Source organism: Scyliorhinus torazame, chromosome 6, assembly GCF_047496885.1.
Source record: "Scyliorhinus torazame isolate Kashiwa2021f chromosome 6, sScyTor2.1, whole genome shotgun sequence".
NCBI lineage: Eukaryota > Metazoa > Chordata > Chondrichthyes > Carcharhiniformes > Scyliorhinidae > Scyliorhinus > Scyliorhinus torazame.
This window is the reverse complement of record NC_092712.1, coordinates 62,103,034-62,116,218: the sequence shown is the minus strand read 5'-3', so window position 1 is coordinate 62,116,218 and position 13,185 is coordinate 62,103,034. Positions and strand designations below refer to the sequence as shown.

Below are 13,185 nucleotides of genomic sequence, written 5' to 3'. Positions count from 1 at the left end.
TAGTTTTCTAATGCCTTTCTCTTGCAAAATGCTTGTCAGTTTTACTTAAGCAGGTGCTATGAAGAGCAGTAGAGGGGGCATTCAAAAAGGAAATGGGTAGGGTACAGGTCCAGCATGTTTCTTCTAGGGTGATAGGCAGGAGTAACAAACCCAAAGTACCATGGATGACCAGTGATATTCAGGATACAATGAGAAGGAAAAGAGGCTTTTCGCAACTATGAAGGGAGCAAATCAACCGAGGCATTAGTGGAGTACAGAGAGTGGGGGCGGAGCTAAAGAAAGCAATTAGAAGAGCAACGAGGGGGATATGAGAAAGCTCTGGCTGGTAAAAGTAGGGAAAATCTCAAGATATTCTTAAGTATATATTCACAGAATCCCTATAGTGCAGGAGGCCATTTGGCCCATCGAGTCTGCACTGGCCCCTGGAAGCACCCCACTTAAGCCCATATCTCCACCCTATCTTCGTAACCCATTAACCCCGTTTAACCTTCATGACACTAAGGGGCAAATTAGTATGGTCAATCCACCTAACTTGCACATCTTTGGACTGTGGGAGGAAGCTGGAGTACCCAGAGGAAACCAACACAGACACGGGGAGAAAGTACAAACTCCTCACAGTCAGCCGAGGCTGGACTTGAACCCGGGACCCTGGAGCTGTGAACCAGCAGTGCTAACCACTGTGCCGCCCATATGGAAAGAGGATAACCAGGGATAGAGTAGAGCCCATTAGGGTCCAAGGGGCAATCTGTGGGATTGCCAGAGGACATTGATAGGGTGTGAAACAAATATTTCACATCTGTCTTCAACCAAGAGAATAAGATAAGTATGGAGATTGAGGTTCTTGAGAAAACTGACATAGGGAGTGACAAGACAACATATTGGCGGTTTTGGCAGGCTGAAAAGTAGAAAAACCTCAGGTCCAGATGAATTGTATCTCAGGCTGCTCTGGGAGGCAAAGGAGGAGATTGCAGGGCCTCGGACCCAAATATTATATTCCTCTCTGGCCACAGGAGAGGTGCCAGAGGACTGGAGAACATCAAATGTGGTTCCACTATTTAAGAAAGGTTGTAGAGATAAGCCAGGGAACAACAGACCAATGAGTCTCATGTCAGTGGTAAGGAAGGGAAACAATTGGAAAAAATTCTGAAGGAGATAATCTATCTCCTCTTTGAGAGACAAGGTTTAATCAAGGATAGTCAGCATGACTTTGTCAGATGGAGGTCATGCCTATCAACTTTGATTGAATTTTTTTTGAGGTGACCAGGTGTGTGTGTGTGTGTAGATGTGGATAGTGCAGTTGATGTAGTTCATATGGATTTAGTTCATATGGATTTCAGCAAAACATTTGACAAGGTCCCACATGGAAGACTTATAAAGATGGCTGATGCTCCTGAGATACAGGGTAATTTGATAAGGTGGATTCAAAATTGGCTTTGTAGGAGAAAGAGGGTGATAACAGACGGCTGTTTTACTGACTGGAAGCTAGTGTCCAGTGGCGTACCACAGGGATCTGTGCTGATTCCCCCATTAGTCATTTATACAAACGACTATGTGAGGGCTAGGATTAGGAAGTTTGCAAATGAGACAAAGATTGGCCAGGTAATTAATAGTGAGGTTGAGTGCCTTGGGTTACAGGAAGATATTGACGGGATGGTCAAAAGGGCAGAAAAGTGGCAGATGGAATTTAACCCTGCAACGTGAGGTGATACACTTCGGAAGGAGAAATTTGACAAGGAAGTATTAAATGAACAGCATGACACTGGGTGTGTTTGCCCATATATCTCTGAAAGAGGGAGCCCGGTGGGTTCGGCGGAGCGGCTGCACATGGAGGAGGAGCAGGGATCGCGACTTTGTTCCCCCCTAATGGCACGATCTAGGTGAGATGTCCCACATCGGATGGCTCCCACCTAAAATGTGGTAAGAAGACTGAAGCCCGGTCCCAGGGAAATTCTGGAGGTATACAAAATAAAAAGAAGAGAAAGAAGTTTTAAAGAAATTTGAGATTGAAGAAGGAAGGATGGGTGAGAAAAAGGAAAAATAATAAACCGTTAAAAGGATGCAAAAAGCAGCGTCAAGGAAGGGAGGAAACGCGGGCTCGCCGTTGAATGAGAGGACGAACAAAAGTGCTGACAAGATGGCGGCGGTCGGACCACATGGTGGGGCCGCACTGCTTACGGTGGAGACGATGACCGAGGTGATGGCGGTGGAGCTGGAAAAGCAGTTTGCGAGGCACATGGAGGCTTTGAGGAAGGAGATGGCGGTCACATTGAAGTCATTGGAGGAGGTGAGAGTAGCTGTGGCAAAGACATCGGCCGAGGTGAGAGAGCTGGGCAAGAAGATGAAGGAAGTGGAGGAGGCCGCGTCGCAGCACAGCGACCAGCTCACCTCGATGGGGGACGAGCTGCGGAGGGTGGTGGAGGTCAACAGAGGACTCCGAGCAAAGTGAGAGACCCCCAGTTAGGATAGTTACGTGGAACATGAGGGGGTTAGGAGGTCCGGTCAAGGGTGCTTGCGCATCTTAAAAGTTTGAATGCCGATGTAGCAATGCTGCAGGAGACTCACTTGAGGGGGATGGACCAGGTGAGACTTAAAAAGGTCTGGGTTAGTCAGGTGTTTCACTCTGGACTTGACGGAAGGGCTCAAGGGGTAGCGGTAATGGTCAGCAAAAGATTACGCTTCCAGATGGAGAAGGTGGTGTCAGATCGGGGGGGGGGGGGGATATGTGATTGTGACAGGGGCGCTGGAGGGGAGGTTAGTGGCGCTGTTAAGTGTACACGGCCCCAATTGGGATTTGCAAAGAAGGTGTTTTGGCCCATCCCCGACTTGGACACACACTGCTGGGCTAATGGTGGAAATGGGAGGGGTTGGCCCTTGGATGTTTCTGCACCCGAGGGATCGGGAGTACTCGTTTTTCTCAGCAGTCCATAAGGTATATTCGCTGATCAACGTTTACGTGGTGGGAAGGCTTTGCTGGCTGGGGTTAAGGGGTCGGAATACTCGGGAATTGCAGTGTCAAATCATGCTCCGCATAGGTTGGATATGGTGCTGGAGAAGGGGGTAGCGCAGAGGTTGAAATTAGATGTGGGACTTTTGGGGACCAGGTGTTCTGTGACAAAATTGAAAAGGTAATTAAGGAATATGTAGGTTTCAACTGTACGGGTGAGGTGTCGAAGGCGGTCGTCTGGGAGGCTCTAAAGGCGGTGGTGAGGGGGGTGATGATTTTGTTTCAGGCCAGGATGGACAAAGAGGAGAGGTTGGAGTGGCAGAGAGTAATAGATGAGACGTTGGAGGTAGATAGGAGTTATGCAGAGGATGGGGACCCAGCAAAGCTGGAAAAGAGGAAGGAATTACAAACGAGCTTTGACCGACTATCTACCAGGAAGGCGGTGCGCCAACTGAGATGAGCAATGGATGCAGTTTACGAACATGGAGATAGGGCTCCAGAGGAAAGCGGTGGCAAGGGAAATGGTGCAGGTGAGGGATCGGGCAGGGAAGTTGGTGGTGGCTCCTGATCTGATGAACAAGGTTTTTGAGGAATTTTATGAGAGGTTGTACAGGTCAGAGCCACCTGGGGGGAGATCGTGAGATGCAGGAATTTCTAGATGGGTTGGAGTACCCGAGGTTAGGGGAGGGGGACAGGGCTACATTAGAAGGAGCGATAGTGGAGCAGGAGATAAAGGATGCGATTGGGAGACTGCAGTCGGGGAAGGTGGTGGGGCTGGATGGGTTTCCGGTGGAATATTATAAAAAATTCAAGGATAAGTTGGCACCCCTGATGGTGGGGATGTTTGAAGAGGCGATAGGGAAGGGGGTGTTGCCACAAACTTTGGGGCAGGCATCGATTTCCCCGTTACTAAAAAAAGATAAGGATCCGACGGAGTGTGGGTCGTATTGGCCCATATCACTTCTGAATGTGGACGCAAAAGTATTGGCGAAGGTACTGGCGGGTAGGCTGGAGGAGTGCCTTCCGAAGGTGATAGGTGAAGATCAGACGGGGTTCATTAGAGGGAGGCAGCTCTTTTCAAACATTAGAAGGGCATTGAATGTCATTATGGCACCGGCAGAGGGGAAGGAAACAGAGGTGGTTGTGGCATTGGATGCTGAGAAGGCGTTCGACCGGGTAGAATGGGGGTACTTGATGGCAGTTCAGGAGCGATTTGGGATTGGACCAAGGTTTGTAAACGGGGTAAAGCTACTATACAAGGAGCCGAGGGCGAGTGTCCGCACAAACAACATCAGCTCCAGGTCCACCGTGGGACTAGGCAGGGATGTCCTATGTCCCCCCTGCTGTTTGCACTCGCGATTGAGCCGTTGGCCATCGCATTAAGAGGTTCGGCGGTATGGAAAGGAATAGTGCGGGGGGGGGTAAGAGCATAGGGTGTCCTTATACGCTGATGACTTGCTGTTATACATGTAGTAACAGAGTGCATCGATAGGGGGAATACTGGAGCTGCTTCGAGTGTTTGGGTCTGTCTCGGGGTACAAACTAAATCTGGACAAGAGTGAGTATTCTGTGGTGTCTCGGCTGGGTGGGGGGGCTGCCATTCTGTAGGGCAGGGGCTCACTTTCGGTACCTGGGGGTGCAGGTTGCCCGGGATTGGGGGGGGGGGGGGGGGGGGGCGCTCCGCAGGTACAACATTTCTAGTTTGGTGGGGAGAGTGAAAGATGATCTGGCAAGGTGGGACAGTCTCCCTCTGTCACTGGCGGGTCGGGTACTGGCGGTTAAAATTAACGTGTTGCCGGGATTTCTGTATATTTTTCAATGCCTGCCGATTTTCCTGCCAAAGGCTTTTTTCAGGGCGATTGAGGGAAGGGTTACGTGGTTCATATGGGGAGGGAAGGTGACCAGAGTTAGAAAGGTGCTACTACAGAGGGGAAGGCAGGCAGGGGGTTTGGGTCTTCCGAACCTGATGTATTTCTACTGGGCGGCGAATGTGGAGAAGGTGCGGAGCTGGGTAAAAGGGGTTGATCCCCAATGGGTCAGAATGGAGGAGAGTTTGTGCAGGAGGCCGGGATTGAAAGCACTAGCAACAGTGCCTCTCCAGAGAGCCCCGGGGAAGTACTCAGAGAGTTCGGTAATAATAGCTTCATTGAGAATTTGGGAGGCAGTTTCTCCAACACTTCGGGTTGGGGGCAGGGACAAGAGAAATGCCGATTCGGGGGGAACCAGATTTGAACCAGGGAGGTGGGATGGAAATTTTCGGAAATGGGAGGAGAAGGGGATTTGTTTCTTCGGGGTCGGTTTGCAGGAGTGAAGGAGCTGGAAGCGAAGTATGGGCTGGAGCAGGAAGAAATGTTTAGATACATCCAGCTTCGAGATTTTGCCTGAAAGGAGATACAGAACTTCCCGGAGGAGCCGGCCTCCACATTGCTGGAGGAGGTGCAGACGACAGGGGACTGGGGGAGGGGATAGTATCAGCTGTTTATGGAGCTATTTTGGAAGAGGAGGAGGCACCACTGGAAGGGATCAAAGCAAAGTGGGAGGAAGAGTTGGGAGAGGATATGGAGGGGTTCTGGTGTGAGGTGCTCCAGAGAGTGAATGCTTCCACCACGTGCGCGAGGTGGGGGCTGATACAGCTGAAGGTGGTATACAGAGCACACCTCGCGAGGGCGAGACGATTCTTTGAAGGAGTAGAAGATGTGTGTGAACATTGCGGGTGGGGGGCCCTACTAATCACGTTCATATGTTTTGGTCCTGTCCAAAGCTAGAGGATTACTGGAAGGAAGTTTTTAGGGTAATTTCTAAAGTGATGCACATGAAACTGGACCCGGGCCCCCGGGTGGCCATATTCAGGGTGTCGGACCAGCCAGGGTTGGAAATGGGTGCGAAGGCAGATGTTGTAGCCTTGGCCTCGTTGATCGCCCTAAGGCGGATCCTGATGGGATGGAGAGCAACTTCTCCACCCTGTGCCCTGGCATGGCGGGGGTACTTGTTGGAATTCTTGACTCTTGAGAAGGTTAAGTTTGAACTGAGGGGAAGAAATGAAATGAAATGAAAATGAAATGAAATGAAAATCGCTTATTGTCACAAGTAGGTTTCAAATGAAGTTACTGTGAAAAGCCAATGGCGGGGTTCTACATAGAATTTACAGTGCAGAAGGAGGCCATTCGGCCCATCGAGTCTGCACCGGCTCTTGGAAAGAGAACCCTACCCGAGGTCCACACCTCCACCCTATCCCCACAACCCAACAACCCAGCCAACACTAAGGGCAATTTTGGACACTAAGGGCAATTTATCATGGCCAATCCACCTAACCTGCACATCTTTGGATTGTGGGAGGAAACCGGAGCACCCGGAGGAAACCCACGCACACACGGGGAGGATGTGCAGACTCCGCACAGACAGTGACCCAAGCCGGAATCGAACCTGGGACCCTGGAGCTGTGAAGCAATTGTGCTACCCACAATGCTACTGTGCTGCCCCCCCCCCATTCATGGGCATTATTCATTATGCACTTTCAAGAACTGGATAACATTGAACATTAGTTGGGGGGGGGTTGGGTGGGGCGGTGTGTGTTGATGGTGACTATGGGTGATTCCTGATTCCTTTTTGTCATTTGTTTATGTGAACATGCGGGCTAATGTTTGGGGTTGGTGGGTATAAATTTGGGAGAAAATGTGAAAAAGGAGAATAAAGAATTTTTTTTATTTTTTCTTTAAATCTCAGAAAGAGGGTTGGCAGGTTAAAGGATAGTGAAAAAGGCATATGTGACACTTGCCTTTATCAATTGAGGCATAGATTACAAAAGCAGGGAGGTCATGGTGGAGTTGTATGGAACTTTGGTGAGGCCACAGCTGGAGTAGTGGTGTGCAATTCTGGTCGCCACATTATAGAAAGGATGTGATTGCACTGGATTGGATGCAGAGGAGAATCACCAGGATCTGGCCTGGGATGGAACATTTTAAGTTGTGAAGAGAGGGTTGTTTTCATTAGAGCAGAAAGACTGAGGGGTGACCTGATCCAGGTGTACATGATTATGAGGGGCATGGACAGGGCAGATAGGGAGCAGCTGTTCTCCTTCGTTGATCATGAGGGGACACAAATTCAAGGTGAAGGGCAGGTTTAGCAGGGATGTGAGGGAAAAAAAATTTTACCCAGAGGGTTGTGACGGTCTGGAATGCACTGGCAGGGGCACGTTGCCTCACATCCTTTATAAAAGTACCTGGATGAACACATGGCACGTTATAGCAGTCAAGACTATGGGCCAAATGCTGGCAAATAGGAATAGGTAGGTATTGGTGCAGACTCAATGGACCGAAGGGCCTCTTCTGCACTGTACTTTGTGATTCTGTAAATGCAAAGTCTTCTGTAATGCTGTTGACATGTGCAATAAAGTGCAACAGTTTCATAAAAGCTGACTGAATGGGAATAATCTTGCTGGATTCATACCTAAAGGCATTAAAACACTCCAGAATCTCCAGGTTTACAGGGCTACCTTTGCAGTTTACACAAAACTACTGCTAATCAACACAAAAATGGCAACGTGAATGATAATGCAAATTATGATCCTTTTCCAATTCGTCAAGAAAAGCACAATGGTTTGGGCATTTGGAATTATGATACATTGTAGAATGAAACAGTCAGCAAGAATGAAGTGAGCTGGATGGGTTGCATGACGTTTTCCTATAATGCGCGTAAATTGAAGATGACATTATTGAAGTAGCTATTAGAACACTTTTAAACACATGGATTTTAAAACATTTAATGTCAAATGAAACTTAGCATAGTTTAGGAACATAGCAACATTCAGTGTGTTAAACCTGTTCCTCCATTCAATTCGATCATGGCTGATTTGTCTACCTCAACACCATTTTCCCATACTATCTCCATACCCTTTGATGTCACTACTCACCAGAAATCTGTAGATTTCAGTCTTGAACATGCTCAATGATTAAGTTTCCACAGCCCTCTGGAGTAGAGAATTTGTTTCACCACTCTTTGAGCAAAGAAATTGCTCCTCATCCCAGTCTGAAATGGCTTATCCCTTATTCTGAGACTGCGTCCCCCGGTTCTAGACTCACGAGCCAGGGGAAACATCCTACATCCACCCTGTACATTTCAATGCGATCACCTCTCATTCCTCGAAACTCTAGAGAACACAAGGCTCACTTTCCTCAATCTCTCCTCGGAAGATAATCCCCACATCCCAGGGAATAGTCTGGTGAACCAACGTTGCGCTTCCTCTATGGAAAGTATATCCTTCCTTAGATAAAGAGACCAAAACTGTACACCTGGCATGCTACCTTTTGGTGACTCATGAACAAGGACAAACGTGTTTAACAGCACCACTACGAAAGGAAAACACACAAAATGAAGAATAAGTGGATATGAAAACCTACAATACAGAGAATGGTGTCAGGACATTGCCAGACATGGTGCCTCTGATCCCTTGGGGCACTTCAGTGAGAATGTCCGTGCCCTCCTCCGCCGTGGTGTTGTGGTTTTTGGAGTGCGGCGACTTGCCGCTGTCGTCGGTGGGGCCGGGCTCCAGCAGGCCGGTGGCGGCGTCGTGGCTGTGCGAGCCCACCGGCTTGCCGGCCGGGTGGCAGGACAGGATGTTGATGTAGCAGCGGCACAGCTCCGGGCACACGGCCTGCGGCGCCACGGGCGGCGGCTGCTGCCCCTCGTTCGAGATGTTGTGGTGCAGCACCACCATCGTCTTCCTGGCTGCCGAGCAGCGCCAAAGCAACAGGCACGAAGCCACCAGGGTCAAGAGGCCAGAGCTGCTCGGTGCCATCCCTCAGTCTCTTCTCATCGCTTTGCTCCCCGGGCCCAGCCTCCCCGTGTGAGCGGTGGGGGAGGAGGGGAGAGCGGATGCCCCCCTCTCTCTCTATTTATGAATGATATCCTTACGTTCCTCCTCCCCCCCACCCGCCACCACTACAGATTTTGGATGGAGATTATATATTTATAATAAAGCGGTGGATCCGGCCTGGAAGTTAGCCGTTGCCATGGTGAGTGAGGGTCTCTCGCCACCTCCCCCACTCCCCGTTGCCGGCCCCCCATCCCCCCGTTTGCGCCTGCGCGCCTCCTTTGTTCGTCAGGCCTGTCGCTGGGAGACGAGCGGCGCGTCATCACAACAACGAGTGCGGCCCCGCCCACCTTCCAAACCAATAGGAGTCGCTCCCGGCCGCTCTCGGAGGAGGCCGCTCGGCCCCTTGGCCTCCCTGCCAGCTCGCTGCTGGAACACCGAGATCCTCCTGCCTCGTCTCCCCCGCCCAGACTACCGCCACACCCGTGCATTTCTATTTTCTGTCCACATACTTATTCAATTCCGATTTCAAAGCCGCCGGCGACTTGGCCACGGAATTTGCCACCGCTGTAGAAGTAGGACCATTCGGCCCATCGTGTCCGTACCCGGCTCTCCGAATGAGCAAACTGACTTCGTGCCATCTCCACTAGCCTTTTCCCTGTGACTCTGCAAACTGTTTCTATTCAATTAATCATCCAATGCGTCGTTGAGCCTGCTTCCTCGCCCACACTTCCAGGCAGTGCATTCCAGACCCAAAACACTGACTGTGTGAAACTCTTTTCTCTCACATCACATTTGCTTCTTCAAATCTGTACCCTCGTGCTTTTAGGAGCGGGGACAATTTCTCCCCATTCTCTGTCCATCCCCCTCCTGATTTTTAATATATTTTCAATTCTTCTCTTAGCCTTCTCTCCAATCTATCTTCATAGTTGAAGTTTCCATCCCTGGAACCATACTTGTAAACCCCTCTGCACTTGCTCAGTGTGCTCACATCCCTCCTAAAGTGTGGCACCCAGAACTGTACACAATACTCCAGCTGAGGTCTTGTGTCTTATAAAAGTTCAACATAACTTTGTTCTTGTACTCCATGCCATTCTTATTAAAGCCTAGGATACTGCTTGCATTAAAACATTTTTTCCTCATGTCGCCTTTAGCTCACTTAACAGGTAGATGGTGGCAGAGTGTTATTAGAACATAGAACATACAGTGCAGAAGGAGGCCATCAAGTCTGCACCGACCCACTTAAGCCCTCACTTCCACCCTATCCTCGTAACTCAATAACCCCTCCTAACCTTTTTGGACACGAAGGGCAATTTAGCATGGCCAATCCACCTAACCTGACGTCTTTGGACTGTGGGAGGAAACCAGAGGAAACCCACGCAGACACGGGAGAACTTGCAGACTCCGCACAGACAGTGACCCAGTGGGGAATTGAACCTGGGTCCCTGGCGCTGGGAAGCCACAGTGCTATCCACTTGTGCTACTGTGCTGCCCAAAAGTTCAACTTTCAATTCCATATATTGAATTTAAATTTCACCATCTGCTGTGGTGGGACTCAAACACAGGTCCCCAGAAGTCTCTAGATTATTAGTCCAGTGACAACACCACTGCACCACCACCTTGTTATTGGATTCATAACCTGTTATAACCTACTTGCTTATCATTGGTTGGGGACTAATGACAATCCCACAATCCTGTGGGAGTATGAGCTTCCCCAATGAGGGGGGCGGAGAAATCATTAGCACACTCCCTGTATAAATAAAGCTGGCCAGTTTGGAACCAGCAGGAAGTTGCTGATGCTCATATATGTGTTATTGTAAATAAATGTTAGTTCTTTGTATGCTTAAAACTCGTGCTGGATTCTTTGTGGCCGTCACAAAACTGGCGATGAGGGTTAAAGTGAATAGCTGTCTGCACTGCTGAAGCCACCTCCCTGGAATTTTGTTGGATACAGGTTGGAAGTTGTTTTCTATTACACCATGCCTCTGTACAGATGTTTGGATGTTTTTGATGCTGCGCTGGAAAGCTGGAACCAGTACGCACAACAGATGCGTTACTATTTCTGGGCAAACAACATCACCGATAATGAGTGCCAGGTGGTCATATTGCTCACTGCCTGCGGCCCGCATTTGTTTGGGGTGATTAGGAGCCTTGTGTACCCAGCTGAGCTGGACACCAAAACGTTTGATGAACTTGTGAACGTAGTGGGGCAACATTTTAACCTAACCCCGTCCACGATAGTCCAACGTTACTGGTTTAATACCGCTGAGAGGACCCCAGGAGAATCCCTTGCCGACTTTCTATCCAGGCTACGCAGGATTGCGGAGTACTGTGACTATGGTGAGACCTTGTCAGAAACGTTACGCGACCATTTGGTTTGCGGTATTAACAGTGCGGCCACCCAGAGAAAGTTGTTAGCTGAGCCAACATTGACTTTTCAACAGGTCATTCAAATAGTATTGTCCCGAGAGAGCGCAGAACGAGGAGTGCAGGAGCTACAGGGAATGGAGGTGCATGCCTTGGGGCGCAACCCCTTCATTCCAAAAATGCCCCCCTGCACTCCTGCGGTACCTTGGGTGAGGCGACATTCCTCCCCGAAGGGAGCTTTCTCCAGAACCAAAGGATGAGGAGCCATGTTCGTGTCAGACTTGTAGGCGCCGACCCCGTCGCGGATGCCGGTCCTGGGGGCGCCAGAGGCGCCGTCATTCCATCTGAAACTGGGACCAGCCCAGGGGCCATACCTTCCATGTGGATGAACCTGCGCCGACTGCTCCTGAGGACATGGAGATGGAGGACGACTGCCTGCAGCTGTAATGTGTGGCAGCTCCCTGTGTGGCCCCCATTAAGGTGACAGTACGGGTCAATGGTCACCCGCTTGAGATGGAGTTGGACACTGGCACAGCGGTCTCTGTGATCGCCCAGTGGACATTCGACCGCATCAAGCAGGGTATACAGACCCTTACATTAACTGACACACAGGCCAGGTTGGCCACCTACACGGGGGAACCATTGAACATTGCAGGAACTACGATGACCCCTGTTGTTTATGGACGCCAGGAGGGGCGTTTCCCACTTATCGTGGTGCGTGGCCATGGGCCCAGCCTGTTGGTTCGGGACTGATTGTGCCATTTGCGGTTGCAGTGGCAGCACATCCTCCAAACGGTTTCTGGAGGTTTGACTGAGGTGCTAGGACGATACCCAGATGTATTCCAGGCCGGTTTGGGGAAAATAAAAGGGTCTGGAGCCCGTATCCAAGTCGAACCAGGAGCCATGCCACGCTATTTCCGGGCGTGCCCAGTGCCTTACGCCTTGCTCGAGAGGTAGAAGGGGAGTTCACTCGTTTGGAGACTTTGGGTATTATCAGGCCTGTCCGTTTCGCTGACTGGGCAGCACCAATTGTACCTGTAATGAAGCCAGATGCCACAGTTCGCTTGTGTGGCGACTATAAACATACAGTGAATACGGCTTCCCGACTCGACCGATATCCAATGCCTCGCATTGAGGATCTCCACGCGAAGCTTGCAGGCGGACTCTCGTTCGCAAAATTAGATGAGTCACGCCTACCTACAGTTGGAGCTGGACCCTGCCTCCCGACCATATGTAACGATTAATACACACCGGGGCCTGTATGAATATACACGTTTGCCCTTTGGAGTATCATCTGCCTGCGCTATTTTTCAACGCGTTATGGAGGGCATTGAGAGGTTTACCGCGTGTCGCTATCTACTTAGATGACGTTTTGATCACAGGGACATTGGAGCAGGAACATTTGGAAAATCTGGAGGCTGTCCTTAGACGCTTTTCGGAGGCTGGAGTCCGTTTTCGTCGCACAAAGTGCGTCTTTCAGGTGAAGGAAGTAGTCTACCTGGGTTATCGGGTGGACCGCGAAGGTTTGCACCCCGTCGCAGAGAAGGTGCGCGCGATTCAACAGGCCCCCGCCCCGACTGACACTTCGCATCTTCATTCTTTTCTCGGCCTCGTAAACTATTCCGGGAAGTTCCTCCCTAATCTGGCAACTACGCTGGCCCCGTTGCACCTTCTGCTAAAGAAAAATCACACCTGGGTTTGGGGTCAGCTGCAAGAAACCGCTTTCCCGTGGGTAAAACGACAATTGTCGTCATCTGGGTTACTAACCCACTATGATCCTGGAAAGCCTTTGCTCGTCACATGTGATGCATCCCCATATGGTATTGGGGCCATCCTGTCCCACAAGATGGAGAACGGGGCCGAGCGGCCGATAGCTTTCGCCTCCCGCACATTGACTGCAGCGGAAAAAAAGTACGCGCAGATCGAGAAGGAGGGCCTGGCAGTGGTCTTTGCGGTGAAACGTTAACACCAGTACTTGTATGGCCGCCTATCGTGACTGATCATAAGCAACTGCTGGGACTTTTCAGAGAGGATAAGCCAATACTGCCCATTGCTTCCGCACGGA

The 13,185-nt window shown here is 50.3% G+C and overlaps 1 protein-coding gene across 7 annotated transcripts in view; it reads right to left on the bottom strand.

Moving 5' to 3' along the window:
- LOC140424818 (uncharacterized) overlaps positions 1 to 8,990 on the bottom strand; it is a 223,961-nt gene extending 214,971 nt beyond the window's left edge. For all 7 annotated transcript variants that reach the window (XM_072508275.1, XM_072508279.1, XM_072508276.1 and 4 more), the window contains exon 1: positions 8,341 to 8,990. In XM_072508275.1, the coding sequence (XP_072364376.1) occupies positions 8,341 to 8,738 (398 nt within the window). In that variant the 5' untranslated portion in view covers positions 8,739 to 8,990. The remainder of the gene's footprint in view (positions 1 to 8,340) is intronic.
- Between the last annotated feature and the right edge of the window lie 4,195 nt (positions 8,991 to 13,185).